Source organism: Sinohyriopsis cumingii, chromosome 12, assembly GCF_028554795.1.
Source record: "Sinohyriopsis cumingii isolate HCF-2022 chromosome 12, ASM2855479v2, whole genome shotgun sequence".
Lineage (NCBI taxonomy): Eukaryota > Metazoa > Mollusca > Bivalvia > Unionida > Unionidae > Sinohyriopsis > Sinohyriopsis cumingii.
In genome coordinates, this window is record NC_142972.1 from 10608260 (window position 1) to 10632201 (window position 23942).

General features: G+C 34.2%; 1 protein-coding gene across 3 annotated transcripts in view; it reads right to left on the minus strand.

The window, feature by feature from the left end:
• Positions 1-1474: 1474 nt before the first annotated feature.
• The window catches only part of LOC149785999 (EF-hand calcium-binding domain-containing protein 6-like), a 172160-nt gene continuing 149692 nt past the window's right edge, over positions 1475-23942 (minus strand). For all 3 annotated transcript variants that reach the window (XM_089976282.1, XM_089976281.1, XM_089976280.1), the window contains 4 exons: positions 22798-22989; positions 16301-16484; positions 14713-14906; positions 1475-5060 (listed from right to left, as the gene is read on the minus strand). In XM_089976282.1, the coding sequence (XP_089832408.1) occupies positions 4782-5060; positions 14713-14906; positions 16301-16484; positions 22798-22989 (849 nt within the window). In that variant the 3' untranslated portion in view covers positions 1475-4781. The remainder of the gene's footprint in view (positions 5061-14712; positions 14907-16300; positions 16485-22797; positions 22990-23942) is intronic.

Genomic DNA, 23942 nt, shown 5'->3' on the forward strand with positions numbered 1-23942 from the left:
GGTGCTATTAACCCATTTGTGTATCTGTCATATTTGGCCTATTTTGATCAAGTCCGTTATTTATTTTCTTTAAACAAGTTTTTCTAAAGTTTGAATCATTAAGATCTTGACAAATTGGACGAGATCAACACATACAAATGAGGTGATTCTGGATGCGATTTGCAGACCTTGCTACACCGCACCTCCCGAGGTCATATTTCTGATCTTATGTTAATCTAAATGTTAGATGTGTTTGATTATAAACAAGATTCATACTATTAATTAGATAATCTTGCATCTTATGGCCTGACCATGCTGCCACTGGAGACCAGATTTTTTTTATTATCTGATTCTGTACCACTGTGGAATATATATCATTAAGATTTTGGATATTTCAGTGATGCATAGGATTGGCTAAACTTATTACCACTCTGGAAGTTATAATTCTGATCAGATTTTAATTTTGGGTAATTCTGAAAGCAACCAGGATCAATACATATAAACAAGGTCATTTTGCATGTTTGGCTCAGTTTGTTACCACTCTTGAAGCCATATTTTTGATCTGTTGGTTTTATTATCATCAAGATTATGGACAACTGTGCTTTCCTTTTTACAAAGAATTTTTATCAGGATATAGGAAAATTGTCAAAATCAACATTGTATCAAGTTTGGGAGATAGTTTACATAGGTTGTGACATTACAATACTATGTTCATCTTCTTTGTGAAATAGTCAACTGTTATGTAAGTCAGGTGAGTGATATAAAGCCCACTTGAGGTTCTTTTTTAAGAATGCTCAGGTGAGTGGTATAAAGCCCACTTTTAGGTTCTTTTTTAAGTATGCTCAGGTGTGTGATATAAAGCCCACTTGAGGTTCTTTTTTAAGTATGCTCAGGTGCCTTCATGAAGGAAAATATTTTCACAATTTTAATTTCAAACTGAGCAGCATTTTTTTATATGAATTAATTGGTATTTTCTTTACATTTTCATTGTGAGAATGCTACTTGCATGTGTGATTCTATAAGTGATGGTTCCCATGGTTTTTGATGAGAAAAATATCATCTGACACACCTCTATATGCATGTATAATGTTGCTTAAAACCAACCTGCAAACTTTGACTCACTTTTATCAGGTAGGTGATTGACCTGTAACATGGCAGATTTGAACCATACTGGGCAAAAACTTTAACGAGGTGATAACAGCATTAAGTAGGAGTCCTACTTAATGATGGACTATGGTCACAGTAATGTAGTAACATGTAGCTTTTGTTATATGTGCTCCTCATTTTGATGGACTATGGTCACAGTAATGTAGTAACATGTAGCTTTTGTTATATGTGCTCCTCATTTTGATGGACTATGGTCACAGTTATGTAGTAACATGTAGCTTTTGTTACATGTGCTCTTCGTCCCCCTCACCAAAGAAAGATGTGGGAAAATAGATCTGTCTGTTTCACCATGTCAGTTAAAGAAAAACAAAAGAATAAGTACATGTAATACTTTTGAAAAAGTTTATTTTGTGATATTGCTTGTCTAATTCTAAAGTAGAGAAAAGTACATCAGTAAAAAATTAAAAGTATGTATTTTTTCAAAACACATTTCATACAAGAGAATGTAACATGTACTTACAAAAATAAAGATGTCCACATCAGCTTCAATATATTTGATATGTCAGCAGTTTGGATTGGGGTCATCATGAATGTACATAAGCATAACATTGGATGATTAATACTGGACCAAGTGGAACTTTTCATTTTGTTAATTTGAAAATGAGCTTGTAACAAAATAAAGGTACAGATGTGTTTCTTCTCACGTCTCCATGTGTACAGAACAAAAATAAATTAGATTTGCATTTTTAGGAGACAATATGGTTTTCTTCATCTTTTGGATGGAAAGTTTACTCAAGTGCCAGAACATGCATTAAGGAAGAGATACAACAGTGGCAAAGCAAACAAATGATTACACTATTAGAAACCCATCTGCCCATTTAAATACAAATTACAGAAACAAACAAAATTTAAACCATCATCCACACCAATGTGCTTATCAGAAGATCTACATGTGCAAACATTACATAGCCACACAAAAAATGAAACATAAATAGTCAATAATAACTTATGAAAAATCACTCTTTATGAGTGCTCAAGATCAATCTTTATGAGTGCTCAAGGTCAATCTTTATGAGTGCTCAAGGTCAATTTTTATGAGTGATCAAGGTCAGTCTTTATGAGTGATCAAGGTCAAATCTCTTTGCAATCCAGCAGCACTTTTTTTTCAAAGGATGTCATGGCAGTCAATTTGTACAGTACATACAACATAACCTACATTATTTTTCAATACAAAAACCTAATACTAACTGGTACATCTTAAGCACTGATGATTTTTGTATAATATTATGTGCATCCAGCTATTCTGTAATTAGGAGACTTCCTTTTTGTGAAACTTGCCTTTTATTTGGCTAGAAAGTAAAAGACTTTGAGTTTCATCTAAAACATTGAACACTGACCCTTAATCTAGGGCACAGAAGACTGTAACTTGAACACTGACCCTTAATCTAGGACATAGAAGACTGTAACTTGAACACTGAATCTTAATCTAGGGCATATAAGACTGTATCTTGAACAATGACCCTTAATTTAGGGCATATAAGACTAACTTGAACACTGACCCTTAATCTAGGGCATAGAATGTAACTTGAACACTGACCCTTAATCTAGGGCATATAAGACTGTAACTTGAACACTGACCCTTAATCTAGGGCATAGAAGACTGTAACTTGAACACTGAACCTTAATCTAGGGCATAGAAGACTGTATCTTGAACAATGACCCCGTATTTAGGGCATAGAAGACTGTAACTTGAACACTGACCCTTAATCTAGGGCAATATTAGACTGTAACTTGAACAATGACCCTTAATTAAGGGCATAGAAGACTGTAACTTGAACAATGACCCTTAATCTAGGGCATAGAAGGCTGTATGAGCATACAGATATAAAAGTGATTGCTATGTCAAGTTACTGCTAAGATGGGTTTGATAAAATAGTCAACATAAAACATCAGAATTGTATGTGTTATTAGACAGTCTACTTAGTCCCTTAATAAATATATTAGACAGTCTACTTAGTCCCTTAATAAATATATTAGACTGTCTACTTAGTCCCTTAATAAATATATTAGACAGTCTACTTAGTCCCTTAATAAATATATTAGACAGTCTACTTAGTCCCTTAATAAATATATTAGACAGTCTACTTAGTCCCTTAATAAATATATTAGACAGTCTACTTAGTCCCTTAATAAATATATTAGACTGTCTACTTAGTCCCTTAATAAATATATTAGACAGTCTACTTAGTCCCTTAATAAATACATTAGACAGTCTACTTAGTCCCTTAATAAATACATTAGACAGTCTACTTAGTCCCTTAATAAATACATTAGACAGTGTACTTAGTCCCTTAATAAATACATTAGACAATCTACTTAGTCCCTTAATAAATACATTAGACAGTCTACTTAGTCCCTTAATAAATACATTAGACAGTCTACTTAGTCCCTTAATAAATATATTAGACTGTCTACTTAGTCCCTTAATAAATATATTAGACAGTCTACTTAGTCCCTTAATAAATATATTAGACTGTCTACTTAGTCCCTTAATAAATATATTAGACAGTCTACTTAGTCCCTTAATAAATATATTAGACTGTCTACTTAGTCCCTTAATAAATATATTAGACAGTCTACTTAGTCCCTTAATAAATATATTAGACAGTCTAGACAGTCTACTTAGTCCCTTAATAAATATATTAGACAGTCTACTTAGTCCCTTAATAAATATATTAGACAGTCTACTTAGTCCCTTAATAAATATATCAGTCTACTTTGTCCTTTAATATATTAGCATGCAAGATGGTAACTCACCTATTTTGATATAATATTAACACACAAAATAGCTTAATATGGACAATAACCTGTTTTTCAGTATTCCATTCACTCTTTCCATACTTAAATTTTATTTTACACAACCCCCACTGTTACACCTGTATGGTCTTCAAATAGTGTTCAAGAAAATTGATTTCTATCACAGATATGCATTTACAAACAGACTATTTACTGTACATAATACTGACAGATGTTTGACTCGTATCACTTCAACAAATCAAACACAAACCCTAAAAGAATAAATGTTTATACAAAAATATGGGTATATGTTATCAATAAACTTAAATACCACTATGTAACTATTTTAACACAGACATACTACAAATTAAATCGGAACTTTTCCATTATTTTATTGCTGATCCTAACTATGCTAAATGAATTTAACTAGTCTAATTATTGTGACCAAGTTTAATGAAGGTAATTAGCTAGAATTGTATAAGTGTTGGAATACCCAAATTTTAACTTCAGGAATCACAGGTTAATGACAATGATGACAGGTAGATAACACTGATGACAGGTAGATAACAATGATGATGTAGATAACAATGAAGATGTGTAGATAACAATGAAGACATGTAGATAACAATGAAAATACTAAGAGCTGATAACGACTTATGCAAAGCTAAGATTTCATGAAGCTTAATTCTTCAGTCGACAAAATTGTCTGATTATACATCACTTGTTTTATGAGATAGTATATAAAATAAAATGATGCTTTTCATTTGAAGTGATTTTTGTTTTGTTTTTAAATAAATATTCTTTAAGTCAGAAGGATAGAATCAGAATTCCTAAATATTAAAATTCACATGGTCCGTACAAAGTCAACTGACAATGGATTCTAAATAATGCTTGCTACGTCAGGATTTGTTGAGGTACGATCTTATAAACTCATTATAACTGATATTCCCATCCATGTTTTTATCATAATAAGACAACAGATGGAAGAATTCCTCCTCCATTAAGTTGACATTAAGTTGTCGCAGCACTCTTCGGAACTCAGTAGCATCCACAAGACCACTTCCTGAAGGATCAGCAGCTCTGAATGCTCTGCGCATCTCTTTCCAGTTGGCAACAACACAGTCTCGGAGTCGGAACATAGCATCATAAAATGCCACTGAGGTGTCACCAGCACTTCTCTGAAATGAAAGTTTCTGATTGTCTAAATATGAATTACTATGAAGAGAATAACTCAGGAATTAAAATTTTGCTGAATCTGGTATAATTTGGACTAAATATAATAGCTATAGATATGGCCCAAACTATCTGAGCAGGAAGTTCAAGTTTTAAAACTCAAATTTTGATGTATTTGGTTTCACCTATTTTTTTTACATTCAGGAACCCATTAATGGGACTGGACATCAGGAAACCTATATTGCTGTGTGATTTTAAATATCTTGGGGTTAAAACAACAGAATCTCACAAAATTTGGACTTTGGACTTGAGTTTTATGCCAAAATAATTTCTAAGAATATGAGAGGTCATATCAATACATACCTAACGATTGTATTTAAGTGATGTGAAGACAATGGTACTATGAGCTTGCTAGGTCATATCAATACATACCTAATGATTGTATTTAAGTGATGTGAAGACAATGGTACTGTGAGCTTGCTAGGTCATATCAATACATACCTAATGATTGTATTTAAGTGATGTTGAAACCAATGGTACTATGAGCTTGCTAGGTCATATCAATACATACCTAACGATTGTATTTAAGTGATGTTGAAACCAATGGTACTATGAGCTTGCTAGGTCATATCAATACATACCTAACGATTGTATTTAAGTGATGTTGAAACCAATGGTACTATGAGCTTGCTAGGTCATATCAATACATACCTAACGATTGTATTTAAGTGATGTTGAAACCAATGGTACTATGAGCTTGCTAGGTCATATCAATACATACCTAACGATTGTATTTAAGTGATGTGAAAACAATGGTACTATGAGCTTGCTAGGTCATATCAATACATACCTAACGATTGTATTTAAGTGATGTTGAAACCAATGGTACTATGAGCTTGCTAGGTCATATCAATACATACCTAACGATTGTATTTAAGTGATGTTGAAACCAATGGTACTATGAGCTTGCTAGGTCATATCAATACATACCTAACGATTGTATTTAAGTGATGTGAAAACAATGGTACTATGAGCTTGCTAGGTCATATCAATACATACCTAACGATTGTATTTAAGTGATGTTGAAACCAATGGTACTATGAGCTTGCTAGGTCATATCAATACATACCTAACGATTGTATTTAAGTGATGTTGAAACCAATGGTACTATGAGCTTGCTAGGTCATATCAATACATACCTAACGATTGTATTTAAGTGATGTTGAAACCAATGGTACTATGAGCTTGCTAGGTCATATCAATACATACCTAACGATTGTATTTAAGTGATGTGAAAACAATGGTACTATGAGCTTGCTAGGTCATATCAATACATACCTAACGATTGTATTTAAGTGATGTTGAAACCAATGGTACTATGAGCTTGCTAGGTCATATCAATACATACCTAACGATTGTATTTAAGTGATGTTGAAGACAATGGTACTATGAGCTTGCTAGGTCATATCAATACATACCTAACGATTGTATTTAAGTGATGTTGAAGACAATGGTACTATGAGCTTGCTAGGTCATATCAATACATACCTAACGATTGTATTTAAGTGATGTTGAAAACAATGGTACTATGAGCTTGCTAGGTCATATCAATACATACCTAACGATTGTATTTAAGTGATGTTGAAAACAATGGTACTATGAGCTTGCTAGGTCATATCAATACATACCTAACGATTGTATTTAAGTGATGTGAAACCAATGGTACTATGAGCTTGCTAGGTCATATCAATACATACCTAATGATTGTATTTAAGTGATGTGAAGACAATGGTACTATGAGCTTGCTAGGTCATATCAATACATACCTAACGATTGTATTTAAGTGATGTTGAAGACAATGGTACTATGAGCTTGCTAGGTCATATCAATACATACCTAACGATTGTATTTAAGTGATGTTGAAAACAATGGTACTATGAGCTTGCTCGGTCATATCAATACATACCTAACGATTGTATTTAAGTGATGTTGAAGACAATGGTACTATGAGCTTGCTAGGTTATATCAATACATACCTAACGATTGTATTTAAGTGATGTTGAAGACAATGGTACTATGAGCTTGCTGACTATGCAGCACTTACAGCCATGTAAACAGTATAGGAATTTTATATTTTATAATTCTTACCGCCATGTAAACAGTATAGGAATTTTATATTTTATAATTCTTACAGCCATGTAAAACAGTATAGGAATTTTATATTTAATAATTCTTACAGCTATGTAAACAGTATAGGAATTTTATATTTTATAATTCTTAAGCCATGTAAACAGTACAGGAATTTTATATTTTATAATTCTTACAGCCATGTAAAACAGTATAGGAATTTTATATTTTATAATTCTTACAGCCATGTAAACAGTATAGGAATTTTATATTTTATAATTCTTACAGCCATGTAAACAGTATAGGAATTTTATATTTTATAATTCTTAAGCCATGTAAACAGTACAGGAATTTTATATTTTATAATTCTTAAGCCATGTAAACAGTACAGCAATTTTATATTTTATAATTCTTACAGCCATGTAAACAGTATAGGAATTTTATATTTTATAATTCTTAAGCCATGTAAACAGTACAGGAATTTTATATTTTATAATTCTTAAGCCATGTAAACAGTACAGGAATTTTATATTTTATAATTCTTTCAGCCATGTAAACAGTACAGGAATTTTATATTTTATGATTCTTACAGCCATGTAAACAGTACAGGAATTTTATATTTTATAATTCTTAAGCCATGTAAACAGTACAGGAATTTTATATTTTATAATTCTTAAGCCATGTAAACAGTACAGGAATTTTATATTTTATAATTCTTACAGCCATGTAAACAGTACAGGAATTTTATATTTTATAATTCTTAAGCCATGTAAACAGTACAGGAATTTTATATTTTATAATTCTTTCAGCCATGTAAACAGTACAGGAATTTTATATTTTATAATTCTTACAGCCATGTAAACAGTACAGGAATTTTATATTTTATAATTCTTACAGCCATGTAAACAGTACAGGAATTTTATATTTTATAATTCTTAAGCCATGTAAACAGTACAGGAATTTTATATTTTATAATTCTTAAGCCATGTAAACAGTACAGGAATTTTATATTTTATAATTCTTACAGCCATGTAAACAGTACAGGAATTTTATATTTTATAATTCTTAAGCCATGTAAACAGTACAGGAATTTTATATTTTATAATTCTTAAGCCATGTAAACAGTACAGGAATTTTATATTTTATAATTCTTACCGCCATGTAAACAGTATAGAAATTTTATATTTTATAATTCTAATTTTTTTGAGCTGTCTGCTGAGTTTTTTATAATCTGATTGGATATAAATGGTCACATGACACTGAACTGGAATTTTTTATACATCAGTAAATTCTCTTTTGGTTCCCTCTTTCCAGGTCATTTTATTTGAAGCTTTATCTATACAAACAGATACACTATAATAATAACAACAAGTTCCACCCACCAACTCCAGTGATTTCTGATCAAGATTTACAACACCCAGCTTAAAAATGCCCATCAGAAGTTGAAATTGCCCCAGCCTTCCTGCACTCCAACACTCACCCCTTTTGCCATAGAAAGTATATAGCAAGCTTTACAAGCCAGTCGAAAGCTGTTATTAAAGGTCAAGGTCATATAAAGAGCAAGGAAACTCACTAAAAATGGGATACAATTTTGCTTTTAAAAGATCGAAATGCATAGAAAAAAAAAAACTGAATGCTAAAACAACACATACCATATGCAAGCATAATGTTGAAAAATAAAGGATTAGCCTGGTTGGAAAAAGGAGAACAATCTTTTTAAATGACCATATTAAGTTCATTGGCATAACCCACTTTAACACTCTACCCTATAATACTATATAGAGTCAACAACTATTGGGCTACAGCAAAGATGGGTTAATGTATTTTTGTGCAGTGAAGAGGATATGAAAGAATACTACAAGCTACCTAAAAGTGAATGCTTTGTTCATGAAATCTGTTGATATCACAGAAAGAAGAAAATAGGAATTAAATTGTTATGATCTATAACCCAGTCAGTGTGATCCACTGTGTAGAACTGAATTGTTATGATCTATAACCCAAGCCAGTGTGATCCACTGTGTAGAACTGAATTGTTATAATGTATAACCCAAGGCAGTCTGATCCACTGTGTAGAAATGAATTATTATGATATATAATGCAAGTCAGTGTGATCCACTATGTAGAATTGAATTGTTATGATCTATAACCCAAGTCAGTGTGATCCAGTGTGTACAATTAAATTATGATCTATAACCCAGTCAGCGTGATCCATTGTGTCGAATTGAATTGTTATGATATATAACCCAAGCCAGTGTGATCCACCGTGTAAAACTGAATTGTTATATTCTATAACCCAAGCCAGCATGATCCACTGTGTATAATTGAATTGTTATAATCTATAACCCATGTCAGTGTTATCCACTGTGTAGAATTGAATTGTTTTAATCTATAGGCCAAGTCAGTGTGATCCACTGTGTAGAACTGAATTGTTATAATCTATAACCCAAGTCAGTGTGATCCACTGTGTAGAATTGAACTGTCATAATCTATAACCCAAGTCTGTGTGATCCATAGTGTAGAATTGAATTTTTATGATCTATAACCCAAGTCAGTATGATCCATTGTGTAGAATTGAATTGTTATGATAAATAACCCAAGTCTGTGTGATCCATTGTGTAGAATTGAAATGTTATGACATATAGCCCATTCAAAAGTCAGTGTGATCCATTGTGTAGAATTAAATTGTTTGAAATATAACCCAAGTCTGTTTTATCCATTGTGTAGAATTTAATTGTTATGATGTACCTATTATATACCCTTCAATCTTCCTGACAGTGGTTGGTGAAAAACATGATGTAAAGACCTGAAAAGAGAATCAAAATATGCCAGCAAATTTGCCTATGTTGCAAATTTTTTGTATGATCTTGCTCTCACTAATAGCATCGACAGATGACTGGCTGGATGGATAGTACCAAAATCACTGTGCACTCATTGGCATAAAAAGAACAAAGTAAATCTATTGAAACTACTTAAGAGTCCATTTTTGAAAAGACTGGATGATTGCCATCTGGATAAATGAAGTTGAACTATGGGGAATAACAGCTGTTGGTTGACCATCAGGGCTCGATGAAGTCAATTCTGTGCTGCTCTTCACTGATGGGTCCTTATGTGGCTGATGAGTCCGATATGAGATGCGTATGTCCTGGAGCAGTGTGTATACTGGAGGTAATGGTTGGTTCTTGACATTGAGGCCTTCCTGCATTCCCTGGCATTGGCAACTTTCATTCTGCGGGCATTCTTGAAGGTTTTGTACCCATTACTAACAGCTGCAAGCCAGCCAGGTCTATTCTTGATACAGGACTTGAGGTTTGTCACAGATACTGAGCAGCATCTCAGGCTGTCCTTGATGGAGTCTTTGAATCTTTTCTTCGGGCGACCAATTTTTCTGTGTCTACTAGATAGAGCTCCATATAGAATCTGATGAGGCATTCGAGACTCCTCCATACAGGTGACATAACCCATCCACCGGAGTTGGGCTCTCATGACCATCGCTTTGATACTGGTTAAGCCTGCTCTTTCCACCACTTCTAGATTCATCACCCTGTCTTGCCATCTGACATCCATAATCCAGGCTCTCATATGGAAGCGCTCAAGTTGCTTGATGTGCTTCTTGTTTTTTATCCAGGGTTCACATCCATATAGGAGGCTTGTTAGTACAACTGCTTTATATACCTTTATCTTGGTGGACAGTTTGATATTCCTGTGACTCAACAGGCGAGAGCAGAGATGTCCTAATAATTGACTGACGTTGCTGATGTGTGTTATCTTTTTGTCTAGCAATCCATCGGAAGATATGATGCTTCCAAGGTACTTGAAGTGATCAACAGCTTTCAGCTGGGTGTCTTCGAGAGACACAATCAGGGGGGTGAGCCATGGTGCATGGGACAGGTTGGTGAAGAACCTCTGTCTTGTTCAGACTGATGATGGGTCCAAAGAGACTCAAGGCTTCTTTGAAGTGAGTAATGATGATCTGGAGATCTGCTTCTGTGTGTGCCATGTGAGCACAATCATCTGCGAAAAGTGCTTCAAGAATAAGTTTCTCCATTGTTTTGGACCGGGCATTCAGTTGGCAAAGGTTGAAGAGAGAGCCATCCAGTCTGTACTTTATGTACACTCCTTTCTGGAGATCACGTTTAGCATCGTTCAGGACACATGTCAAGAATAGGTTGAATAATACTAGGGTGAGAACACAACCCTGCTTCACACCATTAGAAATGTTGAATAGCTTAGAGACATCCCCATTGTAGAGTCAAATCCTGTCATGCCATCGTGGAAAAGTCGGATCATCTGAACGAACTTCCTAGGGCAACCGAGTCATGCTAAGATGACTCACAGTGCATCTCTGTTGACCATATCAAAGGCCTTTGTGAGGTCTTTGAAGACTCCATAGAAGTTCATGTTTTGTTCCATGCGCTTTCCCTTTATTTGTCTCACTGTGAAGATCATGTTAATTGTGCTCCGATCTGGTCTGAATCCACATTGGGCCTCCGGCAGTATGGCTTCTGAGACATTACTGACCAGCCAGTTGAGAAGGATGCGCACTATAATCTTGTCTGCAATTGACATTAGTGATATGCCTCGATAGTTGCTGCAGTCAGCTTTGTTCCCTTTGTTTTTGTACAAGGTGACAATCATTGTGTCTTTGAACTCCTGTGGAATGGACTCCTCCTCCCAAATGCTGATCAGGATGCTGTGCAGTGCCTCAAGTACCTTAGGGCCAGCTGCTTTGAAGTGTTCAACAGGAATTCCATCCATGCCTGGTGCCTTGCCAGAGCTGATCATTTTGATGGCTCGCTCGACTTCTTCTGTGGTAGGGGGCAGTCCAGGTCTGAGACAGTTGGCTTCAGGACAACTGCATAAATAGTTCTATTTTTATTTTAAAATGATTGGTTGTTGTCAAGGTCATGATGGGACTAATTGTTTAAGATTTAAATATTTTTTTAATTTTTATTTCTTAGAGTAAAATGATTGGTTTTCGTCAGGGCCACACTGGGTGTACATGATGTTTAACAAGTACCTAATTTCTATGGGGTTCTGGAACATTATCACGTGACCCCTTTTTTGTGTTTTAGAAGACAATATAACCTTTGTTTTGGAGAGTTATTCTGTTAGAAGCTGGGCTTTTTCTTGCACTGGAAGTTGTATGTTGTGCTGTTTGGAGTTATTTCAAATTACTTGGATTCAAAAGGATTAGTTCTTTTTTCCTGGGAAATACGTGTGCTCGTGTGAAATTGCTGAACAAGGACAGTTTTTATAAAAATTTATTTGGATTTCCAAAACTGGAGTGATAATTCTTGTTTCTGCAAGGAACTGTAGACTTCAACGGTTACAGCATACATCATTGTCTTTCCATCTTGGATTCTTCGTCGGGACTCGAGCTTGAAATCATTAGAACATTTTGTTATTAGGACTTCAAAAACTTTATTCGTGGATTATTCTTGGATTATTTTTGGATTTGACTCTTAAAACCGTAAGTTTATATTTTTTCATTTTTACAGAATTTTTCCAGGAAAATAAATTATTATATTCTTTTTCAAAGCTTTTTGTTTTCACTCTTTCTTGTGTTACTGTTTATTTGATCCTAAACACGTAACATAAGAATATGCAAGGACTGGGGACTTGGTTCTGCCTTGCCATTTGATATAAGTTACCATCAAAGAATTGCCGGATAGAAGGAGGACTCCCTTTTCAGTTAAAAATTTCTGCAACCAATGAAAGGTTTTCAGTGGCCTTCATCTTGGGAATTTTGATAAGTAGATGCCAGTCCTGGGGAGACCACACTAAACTGGTTTCCCAAAAAGATGGTAGTAGGTGTGCCTCCCAGTCTTCTATACTTGCATCCATACAGACTGTGATCTCTGGCAGTTGCACTTGCAGAGATATACCTGCTGTGAGTCAAGTTAGGTTGTTCCAAGTGTGCAGAGGGTCTCTAATATTGTGCAGATGGGAAGAGATTGGTCCAGTGAGACAATGTTTGGCCTCTCATTGGGATAAAGGAATCTTTTGTAATGGGCACATATAAAGACAACCTATTATGAGTAGTTCCGCTGCCACGGTGGGCAAGTCTAAAAGGAAAGTAATTCCCATGCCGACAGAGAGATTCCCTCTAATGTAACAAAGCCACCATGGTCCTGATTTTCAGTGCCTGTTCCTGAGAAAGACATACTCTGTTTACTTGTGTGTTGGATTCTATACCAAGAGGAACAAACTATTGAGATGGTACTAGGTTGGATTTGTCCTTGATGATGAGGAAACCCAGAATGTAAGCAGTGTAACAATGGGTAATAACATTTTGTTCTAATATATAACTCATCTGATGTTTTTGCACGATGTCATCCATGTAACTTGATGTTGCCACATTGGAGATGAGCCATAACATGGTTCATTAGACGAGTGAAGACCCAGGGACTTATGCTCAGTCCAAATGGGCATGCTCAGAATAGATAAGCTGTCACTGAAAGTGAATCACAGGAGCTTCCTGGAAGCCTTGTGAATAGGGAAATGAATAAATGCATCTTTTAAGTCCAAGCTGATTGCAAAGTCTCCCTCTTGAGCAGGATTCTAAATGCGCTGTAGTGTTTCCATTCGAGAACCAAGGAGCGTGAATGAATTGATTGAGTGCGCTTAAGTTATTGACAGGACACAGAGTGCCATTTACCTTTGGGACCAATAAAACCTGGAATAAAATCCCTAGGAATTTATTAATTTGAATGATTTCTACCACCCTTTTCTGAAGAAGTTTGTTAATATCTTGTTGCAAGGTGGTGGCTCTGAATGTGCCTGTTGGAATGTTTATAGCTGATGGGACTCCAGACAAAGGTGTCTTGAAAATGATGCAGTGTCTCTTGGAAACCACTTATCAGGTCCGATGATTTTCATAGCAAATCTTGTCCCATTTGGCAGAAAAGAATTGAAGCCTTCCTCCTACCAGGATCTGTGGGAAGGGCTGTGTGGAGACAATGTCATATTCGAGAGATGGAGGTAGTTGTGTACAGAAACTTTGTCCACTTTTGGTTCTTATGAGAACTGTGGTTTTTGACTTGAGGAACTATGATAGGACAACTGGTTATAGGTTTCTGTATGAGTCTTGTCCCTAGATTCCTTTGTGGGTTCCCTGAAGATTTTTGATGTTGCAATAGAGGGGCAGGAAACATTCATCTCCTTAATAACAAAGTTATACAGTACTACAAAATTATTTTCAAATAAATTTCTCTATCAAGGAAAGAAAGTCTAAACTTTTAGTTGATACATAACACAACGTCAGCCCCTGTCTCTGCCCCACCATTGCTGTTCATACTCCTAGTGAACCAAAAGAATGGGTGTTGTGCCTTGCCTACCCCCATCCCCATTTTTCTGACTTCTCAGCTTATATTTCTTATTTAAACCCATCAGCTCCATTATCTGAGACTCCTGTAAAGGGAAGGCATGAGTACCATCTATTGTATAAACAAATTGTATTGTTTTGCCATTAAATGTTTATTTGCCATTAAAAAAACCTCACTTTGACTATAAAATTCTCTGGGAACTCACAGTGAATTTTGGCGTGTGTATCCTCTTCCTTGGCAACATACTAGGCCTAAAGTCATCCTGTGGTTTCAGATCCAGAATGAAATGCCGCAGGAAGTCCACATAGGCAAAGGTGCCATTTTCCTTCAAGTCATACTTTGTCATCAGATCCATGAACTCCTGACTGTCCAGATCCACACGGTAACTGTTCAGGATTTCTGAGATATCATAAAAATAAATTACTTTTTTATACCTTTAAAAAAATTGTTTGATTCATAATATCTTGAATAAATTAAAATGACTTGCTTAATTTATAAATTTCATCCTAAGTAAACTTTTTATTTCCCAATTGAAGGCTAAAACTTAGTAAGAGATAGACATATATATATATATATATATATATATATATATATATATATATATATATATATATATATATATATATATATATATGTCTGTGTGTGTGTATATATATTATACCTACTAACTGGCATGAATGAATATACATACATATATATATATATATATATATATATATATATATATGCCATAATCAGAAGATTCATAATAATTTATTTCTCTGCATATTTACAAGATTTTCAATGGAAAAAGTAAAAAGTACTGGCTATAATAAAAAACCCAGATCTGTCTATATGCAATGAATGTCCCTACCAGTATGATGCAATTAAAGGGTTCAAACAGGGGCATTAACTTGACAAGATTCTGCTTGAAAACTGTAAAAATCAATCATGAAACAGGTCCTCTTAATATAAAACCCTATACCCGCAAATCTGGTTTCAATCCATGAAGTACTTTAAAAGTTAAGGAGCAGAAATTAAGAGGAAGTTTGAAGTCAAACAGGGTCTGTATTGTCTAAAAACAATGAAACTTGAACCTAGCATATGTTTTGAAAATGCAAAGTCTTATTATAAAATCTGATCTCAGTACATTATGTCAATTAAAAGTTTCTGAGAGGAAACAAAGGGCAAAATGCTATGCTAATCAGGGGCCATAACTCCTTCTAACTGTACAGGGAAAGGATACAACTCAGTGTAAAAACCTTGATTCAAATTTGACTTAAATTCCTGAAGTTACAAAGCTGAAATGAAATTGACGGATAAAGTTCCAAGTCAAACATTGCTCAGTAAACACTTGCCAGAAAACTGAAAATAGAACATAACTTGGGTATTCTAAATGTTAAAATTAAACCTTACTTAAATCCATGATGTCCTTCAGAAGTTACTGAATAGTAAAAAATGTGTAAATTACATGATGGGATAGGATGGGAATGGACAGACATGGGAAATACTATATAACCGCTTCTATTGTTTTAATCCAAGAATGGATACCTTCAAACCTTCTTGATAAAAATAATATAGCTATTTCCTTCTTCACTGTTACATTTTGTGTAAATCTGGTTTTAAGCCCCCACAAAGATATTGATTGTTGTTGTCATTATTAATTTGCCTTAATTATCATACATTTTAATTTATTTGGAAACGATGTTTTAATAGAAATGTAATGGAAAACCATGTGGTAAATGTATACATGACAAACTCAAGGTCAAATCTCAAGGTAAAGATTGTAAAATATTTATTAACTAGATGCATACCTTTGAAGTCAACAATACTGATAGTTCCTGTGTTATCCAGATCTTGATGTCGACACTGCTGTTGGATCTGTTTCCAGTTCTTGTAAATAACATCTTTTACCCTGTTCTCAGCAAATTCAGCATTGACCATTGGAGTAGACATTCTGGACTGACCTCGGGAAAATATGGGACGTGCCATGTCCAACTGATAGAAATTAAGAAAACAGGATGATAATGTAATGAGTACTCAGATAACATCTATAACTTGATCAATAACTCTGTCTACAAGTACTCAATGGCCAATAAAATTGATCATTAATTCTGTCTACAAGTACTCAATGACCAATAAAATTGATCAATAACTCTGTCACCAAGTACTCAATGACCAAAGAAATTGATCATTAATTCTGTCTACAAGTACTCAATGACCAATAAAATTGATCAATAACTCTGTCACCAAGTACTCAATGACCAATGAAATTGATCATTAATTCTGTCTACAAGTACTCAATGACCAATAAAATTAAATCAATAACTCTTTGTGTGTGTGTGTGTGTGTGTGTGTGCATATGTGTGTAATTTGGTTTATTAACACAGCTTTAAAAAATGTTAGTTATATTGCCATGATGTCTGCAGTGTGGCAATTTGTAGCGATGTCTAGCACTGGGGCATCATGCCGCAGACATGTAGCATCATGTCCCACCCAGTCACATTATCCTGGCACCAGACTGACCAGTCCTAACACTGACCTCTTAATGCTGAGCATCAGTGAGGCAGTTGTTAGTAACCTTTTCAAAAGTCTTCAGTATGACTCAGCCAGGGTTTGAACCGGTGACCTCTCACATCTGAGGCAGACCATCTAACCACTAGACCACTGGAGTGGTCTTCAATAACTCTGTCTACAAGTACTAAATGACCAATGATATTGATCAATAACTCTATACAAGTACTAAATGACCAACAAAAAACATCTGGTTCACACACCTTGTCCCAGGAACCAACTTAATTGATTATTACCAAGAACACTGCACTTTTGTTCAATAATAGGCATTTCTGCAGTTGTACATTGTTGAGAATGAAGAATTCTATTAGAGTTTAAAAAATGACTTACTTGTGAAAGAAAAATCCTAGTGTGTAAAAGTATGATGTAAATTGTTGCTATGGTATAAAGTAAGTAACACATACAGTTAACTCATTAACCCCAGGAGCCGCGTTTACGTGGCAGGAGGTAGTAGCCTACTGCCGAGCTCTGTAGCGTTGAGGTCACGTAAGATACAATAAAGTACATGGTATTACAGAAAGGTAGACAGATGTAGCTCTACAATGAAACCAAACAATTTGGAATATCTAGTTGCACCACAAAATACAGAGGGAAAAAACTTATTTTTGGACCCGTTTTTTTTTCTCACCCAAAATTCACTGGTGGACAGAATCTGATTTTGTGTCTGGATTTTAGACTTTTTGGCCACAGATCTAAGGTAGACTGGTCTGAACTGCACACAGACAGGTGAACCTTTGCAAAAAGTAGGATAAGGTGGGCATTTGGAGTAAAGAGGGGTCTTGATACAAAAATGATGGGTCCGTTAAGCCAAAAAAAGAAAGAAAGAAAAGAACTTTCACCATTTAACTCAAGCACGAGCAAAATAACCAATGGAAAATGATGTTTCTAACACGACTAGGTATTAGGCTAATGGAAAATCTGTTGGAAGTTGATGTATTAGGATGTAGTAGGAAATAGCTTTCAAAATGTGTTTCCTACTCGAATTTTAGGCGAAAACGACAAAAACCTCCAGGGGTTAATGAGTTAATATGGAGACAGATTACATAGTGGCATTTCTTTCAATCCATTTTCAAAAATAATCTAGAAAAAAATGTATGTTTTCAATCATATTCACAACTCTATGTCAGCAAGATTTACATACATATAATTTTTCCAAGGTAAATATTAGAATATCTACAGTGATTAATTAGCATAAGAAATTAGCTTGATGATACTGGAATACAACAGATGGGGTGTACCTTTTTTCCCCATGTCTATGAATTTTGATTCATAAATCTACAGCTAGGTCTAATCCTAACATTTTATGATGCAGAATAATTAATGCTGTTTCCTTGTTTTGACATTCCTATTTTCAATTACCTATTTTGCAACTGGCATCATCATGTTCTGAAATATTTAACTGTGTTTTTTATCCAACAAAACTGATACTTAATGAATATATCAATACATGTACCAGTTTTTCAATATTTACATTATTGTTAAATATAATTAAAGTCTGCATTAATATTGAATGTCAAATGTTAGGGATCAGTGAGAAAATTTAACCTGTAGTATTTGTACTTTTAAATATGGCTGTTTAGTAACTTCTCAAATTTCCAATATTAAAATATGAAAACCAGACATATTTGTGTACCTTTTATGTGGTAATGAATGAATGTGGTTGGAATAGAATCTTAAGTCATCAAATATATGATATGTATACAGTGCATGACAGGTGGAAGTCATCAAATATATGATATGTATACAGTACATGACAGGTGGAAGTCATCAAATATATGATATGTATACAGTATAGGACAGGTGGAAGTCATCAAATATATGATATGTATACAGTACATGACAGGTGGAAGTCATCAAATATATGTAAAAAGTACATGACAGGTGGTAGTCATTAAATATATGATATGTATACTGTACATGACAGGTGGAAGTCATCAAATATATGATATGTATACTGTACATGACAGGTGGAAGTCATCAAATATATGATATGTATATGTATACTGTACATGACAGGTGGAAGTCATCAAATATATGATATGTATACAGTACATGACAGGTGGAAGTCATCAAATATATGATATGTAAAAAGTACATGACAGGTGGTAGTCATCAAATATATGATATGTATACAGTACATGACAGGTGGAAGTCATCAAATATATAATATGTATACAGTATACAGTACATGACAGGTGGAAGTCATCAAATATATAATATGTATACAGTACATGACAGGTGGAAGTCATCAAATATATGATATGTATACAGTACATGATAGGTGGAAGTCTATGTATACAGTACATGACAGGTGGAAGTCATCAAATATATGATATGTATACAGTACATGACAGGTAGAAGTCTATGTATACAGTACATTACAGGTGGAAGTCATCAAATATATGACATGTATACTGTACATGACAGGTGGATATTGCTAGCTACATGATACTCTAGTGGCAGGTGATAATTTGCAGGGCAATGAGACCAGGCAATGGATAGTTTCAATATCAAACAATAAGTTCTGCCCACTTAGTTACTGTTGCTGTGACACAATCTATCACTTAGTTACTGTTGCTGTGACACAATCTATCACTTAGTTACTGTTGCTGTGACACAATCTATCACTTAGTTACTGTTGCTGTGACACAATCTATCACTTAGTTACTGTTGCTGTGACACAATCTATCACTTAGTTACTGTTGCTGTGACACAATCTATCCTGACAATGGCAGATCCAGTAGTATTAGCAACATATTCATTGGAAATATTCTCAACAATATTTCTAAAACTTTCCCACCAGTGATAGCAAGATTTTTCAGATCGTACATTGCTTGAACACACAAGGATATATTCATGAAAAGGTATAATTGCTAAACTAATAAATTTCAATTATATGAGATACATGTAAAATGATCATTTATCATAATCTCTTAAAAAAGAAGAAATAATAATGGCACATCAAAATAAGCCACTACAGGCATACTGGCAAGAGGTATATTTGCATCAGCTTTTACAGTTGTTTGCCAATTAGTATGATTCTTTTGATCTTATTTCATTGATGTCATAACATTTTGAAGGGATTATAAAATCAGCAATTTGTAAGAGATCAGTTTTATTTGAAATAAATGGCAGGACACAGCTTGCTGTTGTTTACAGTCTCAAGCCTAATAAAGACAAAACTTTAGTTTCACCTCTTCATAAAGTTAAAATATTGTTTAAGAAACCTTCCATAATAAAAATTGTATTCAAAATAATTCAATTTAAAATTTAGAAATAATTAATGTAAAAATCCAATTTTGGAATTATAGATATCAATAGGATTAGGACGATTCCAGAATTGAATGTATAGGGTTGTGTTTTGTTACAAGTAAATGCTCAATTTTGACAAAACCAGGGCGAATTAAGCATGATGCAGGATTCCAATAGTTTAAAAAAAACCTCATATTTTCCTTACTACATGTAATATTATGACTCAAATATGATATACAATTCAAACATAAATATACAATTTTAGCATAAAATTGTGTTCAACATTTCACAAGCACAGTAAATAATGTCATTTAAAAAAAATAGTTTTGTGTAATTACCGGTATATAAGAAATATGATTATAAATAATGCATCACTTCCAGCATAGACATTTTTCTATGTTGGTGTTTGGTTTGGGAAAATTAAAAAAAACATCCCTCTTGTATCCATTCAAAATAATGAAAATCTGCATCGTATGTGCCACAAGCACAACTGCAAACCATTTTTCTGATAAATTTTCAGTGATTTTCTATGTAATCATTCAAATTCATTTGCTTTGTAATAAGAAAGTAATCAAGTGTGGTCTTTTGTAACTACACAGTGAATTTGATGCCTATTTTCGATTGATCACAAATAGTTAATGTGCCCAGTTTTATTGACAGGTCAGAACTATCCATTATATATGATGCAAAGTTAATGTGCCCAGTTTTAATGACAGGTCAGAACTATCCATTGTATATGATGCAAAGTTAATGTGCACCATAGGGGTCTCCTACGTTTTCCACTTAAACCAGCGACATTTGACTCCAATATTTATAGTATTTACTACACAAACATCTGAGGTCTCCTAAGTTTTCCACTTAAACCAGCGACATTTGACTCCAATATTTACAGTATTTACTACATGAACATCTGGGGTCTTCTAAGTTTTCCACTTAAACCAGCGACATTTGACTCCAATATTTATAGTATTTACTACACAAACATCTGAGGTCTCCTAAGTTTTCCACTTAAACCAGCGACATTTGACTCCAATATTTATAGTATTTACTACACAAACATCTGGGGTTTCCTAAGTTTTCCACTTAAACCAGTGACATTTGACTCCAATATTTATAGTATTTACTACACAAACATCTGAGGTCTCCTAAGTTTTCCACTTAAACCAGCGACATTTGACTCCAATATTTACAGTATTTACTACATGAACATCTGGGGTCTTCTAAGTTTTCCACTTAAACCAGCAACATTTGACTCCAATATTTATAGTATTTACTACACAAACATCTGGGGTCTTCTAAGTTTTCCACTTAAACCAGCGACATTTGACTCCAATATTTATAGTATTTACTACACAAACATCTGGGGTTTCCTAAGTTTTCCACTTAAACCAGTGACATTTGACTCCAATATTTATAGTATTTACTACACAAACATCTGGGGTCTTCTAAGTTTTCCACTTAAACCAGCGACATTTGACTCCAATATTTATAGTATTTACTACACAAACATCTGGGGTTTCCTAAGTTTTCCACTTAAACCAGTGACATTTGACTCCAATATTTATAGTATTTACTACACAAACATCTGGGGTCTTCTAAGTTTTCCACTTAAACCAGCAACATTTGACTCCAATATTTATAGTATTTACTACACAAACATCTGGGGTTTCCTAAGTTTTCCACTTAAACCAGTGACATTTGACTCCAATATTTATAGTATTTACTACATGAACATCTGGGGTTTCCTAAGTTTTCCACTTAAACCAGCGACATTTGACTCCAATATTTATAGTATTTACTACATGAACATCTGGGGTTTCCTAAGTTTTCCACTTAAACCAGCAACATTTGACTCCAATATTTATAGTATTTACTACACAAACATCTGGGATCTCCTAAGTTTTCCACTTAAACCAGCGACATTTGACTCCAGTATTTATAGTATTTACTACATGAACATCTGGGGTCTCCTAAGTTTTCCACTTAAACCAGCAACATTTGACTCCAATATTTATAGTATTTACTACATGAACATCTGGGGTTTCCTAAGTTTTCCACTTAAACCAGCGACATTTGACTCCAATATTTATAGTATTTACTACATGAACATCTGGGGTTTCCTAAGTTTTCCACTTAAACCAGCAACATTTGACTCCAATATTTATAGTATTTACTACAAAAACATCTGGGGTCTCCTAAGTTTTCCACTTAAACTAGTGACATTTGACTCCAATATTTATAGTATTTACTACACAAACATCTGCAAATCATCTACATAGCCTTCATCTACATATTTATACCATGTTGACTTAGATCTCAAAGTGATGGTACATCCAGTAAGGAATGAAATTAAAAGCTCTGTTGGTAACACCCTCAAACTTGCCACACATTTTTTGTTTACAGCAACCATATTAGCCTCCTCAATGGCTTATTTGCCAGACTTCTCATGGTTTCCATGCATTACTACAAGTAGGATTATACCAACCCGAGTAAGTGATCTCCTCCCAAGGCCCATGGTGTTGGGTCTCTTGGTTGCCAGGTTGGACACTGATCTTTGTAATGTAGGAGCTTGAGGAACACTTGAGTTCTCATCTGCTGTGGAAAATCGCTTCAGGAAAGTTCGATAGTCCAGGTTACCAAACTCATTCACTGATAGAGTGGACCATAGCTTTTCAAACTGAAAAAGTGAAGTGACATTATTTTACAACATTTGTAAAGCTATTTTTCTAGTAATCAGACTTTTTTTTACCTGAGTCTAATCAGATGTTTTATCAGCTAAATTTAAACTTTTTGTTTCTTGAGCTATTAAATATTCTTGTGGAATTTTGAAATTATAACTATTAATTTTTAATGCATATTTAATTATTAAGCATAATATCAATCACTGACAGGCCCAAATGTTATCAAGGCAGCATGTCAACATATAGCTACTCCATCTCTCTGTTTAGACTATACCTGTTCTATAGAAATAACAGGCCCACATTTTATCAAGGTCAGCATATAGCTACTCCATCTCCCTGTTTAGACTATGCCTATTCTATAGAAATAACAGGCCCACATTTTATCAAGATCAGCATATAGCTACTCCATCTCCCTGTTTAGACTATACCTATTCTATAGAAATGACAGGCCCACATTTTATCAAGGTCAGCATATAGCTACTCCATCTCCCTGTTTAGATTATACCTATTCTATAGAAATGACAGGCCCAAATGTTATCAAGGCAGCATGTAGCTACTCCATCTCTGTTTAGACTATACCTATTCTACAGAAATAACAGGCCCACATTTTATCAAGGTCAGCATATAGCTACTCCATCTCCCTGTTTAGATTATATCTATTCTATAGAAATGACAGGCCCAAATGTTATCAAAGCAGCATGTAGCTACTCCATCTCTCTGTTTAGACTATACCTATTCTATAGAAATGACAGGCCCACATTTTATCAAGGTCAGCATGTAGCTACTCCATCTCTCTGTTTAGACTATACCTATTCTATAGAAATGACAGGCCCACATTTTATCAAGGTCAGCATGTAGCTACTCCATCTCTCTGTTTAGACTATACCTATTCTATAGAAATGACAGGCCCAAATGTTATCAAGGCAGCATGTAGCTACTCCATCTCTGT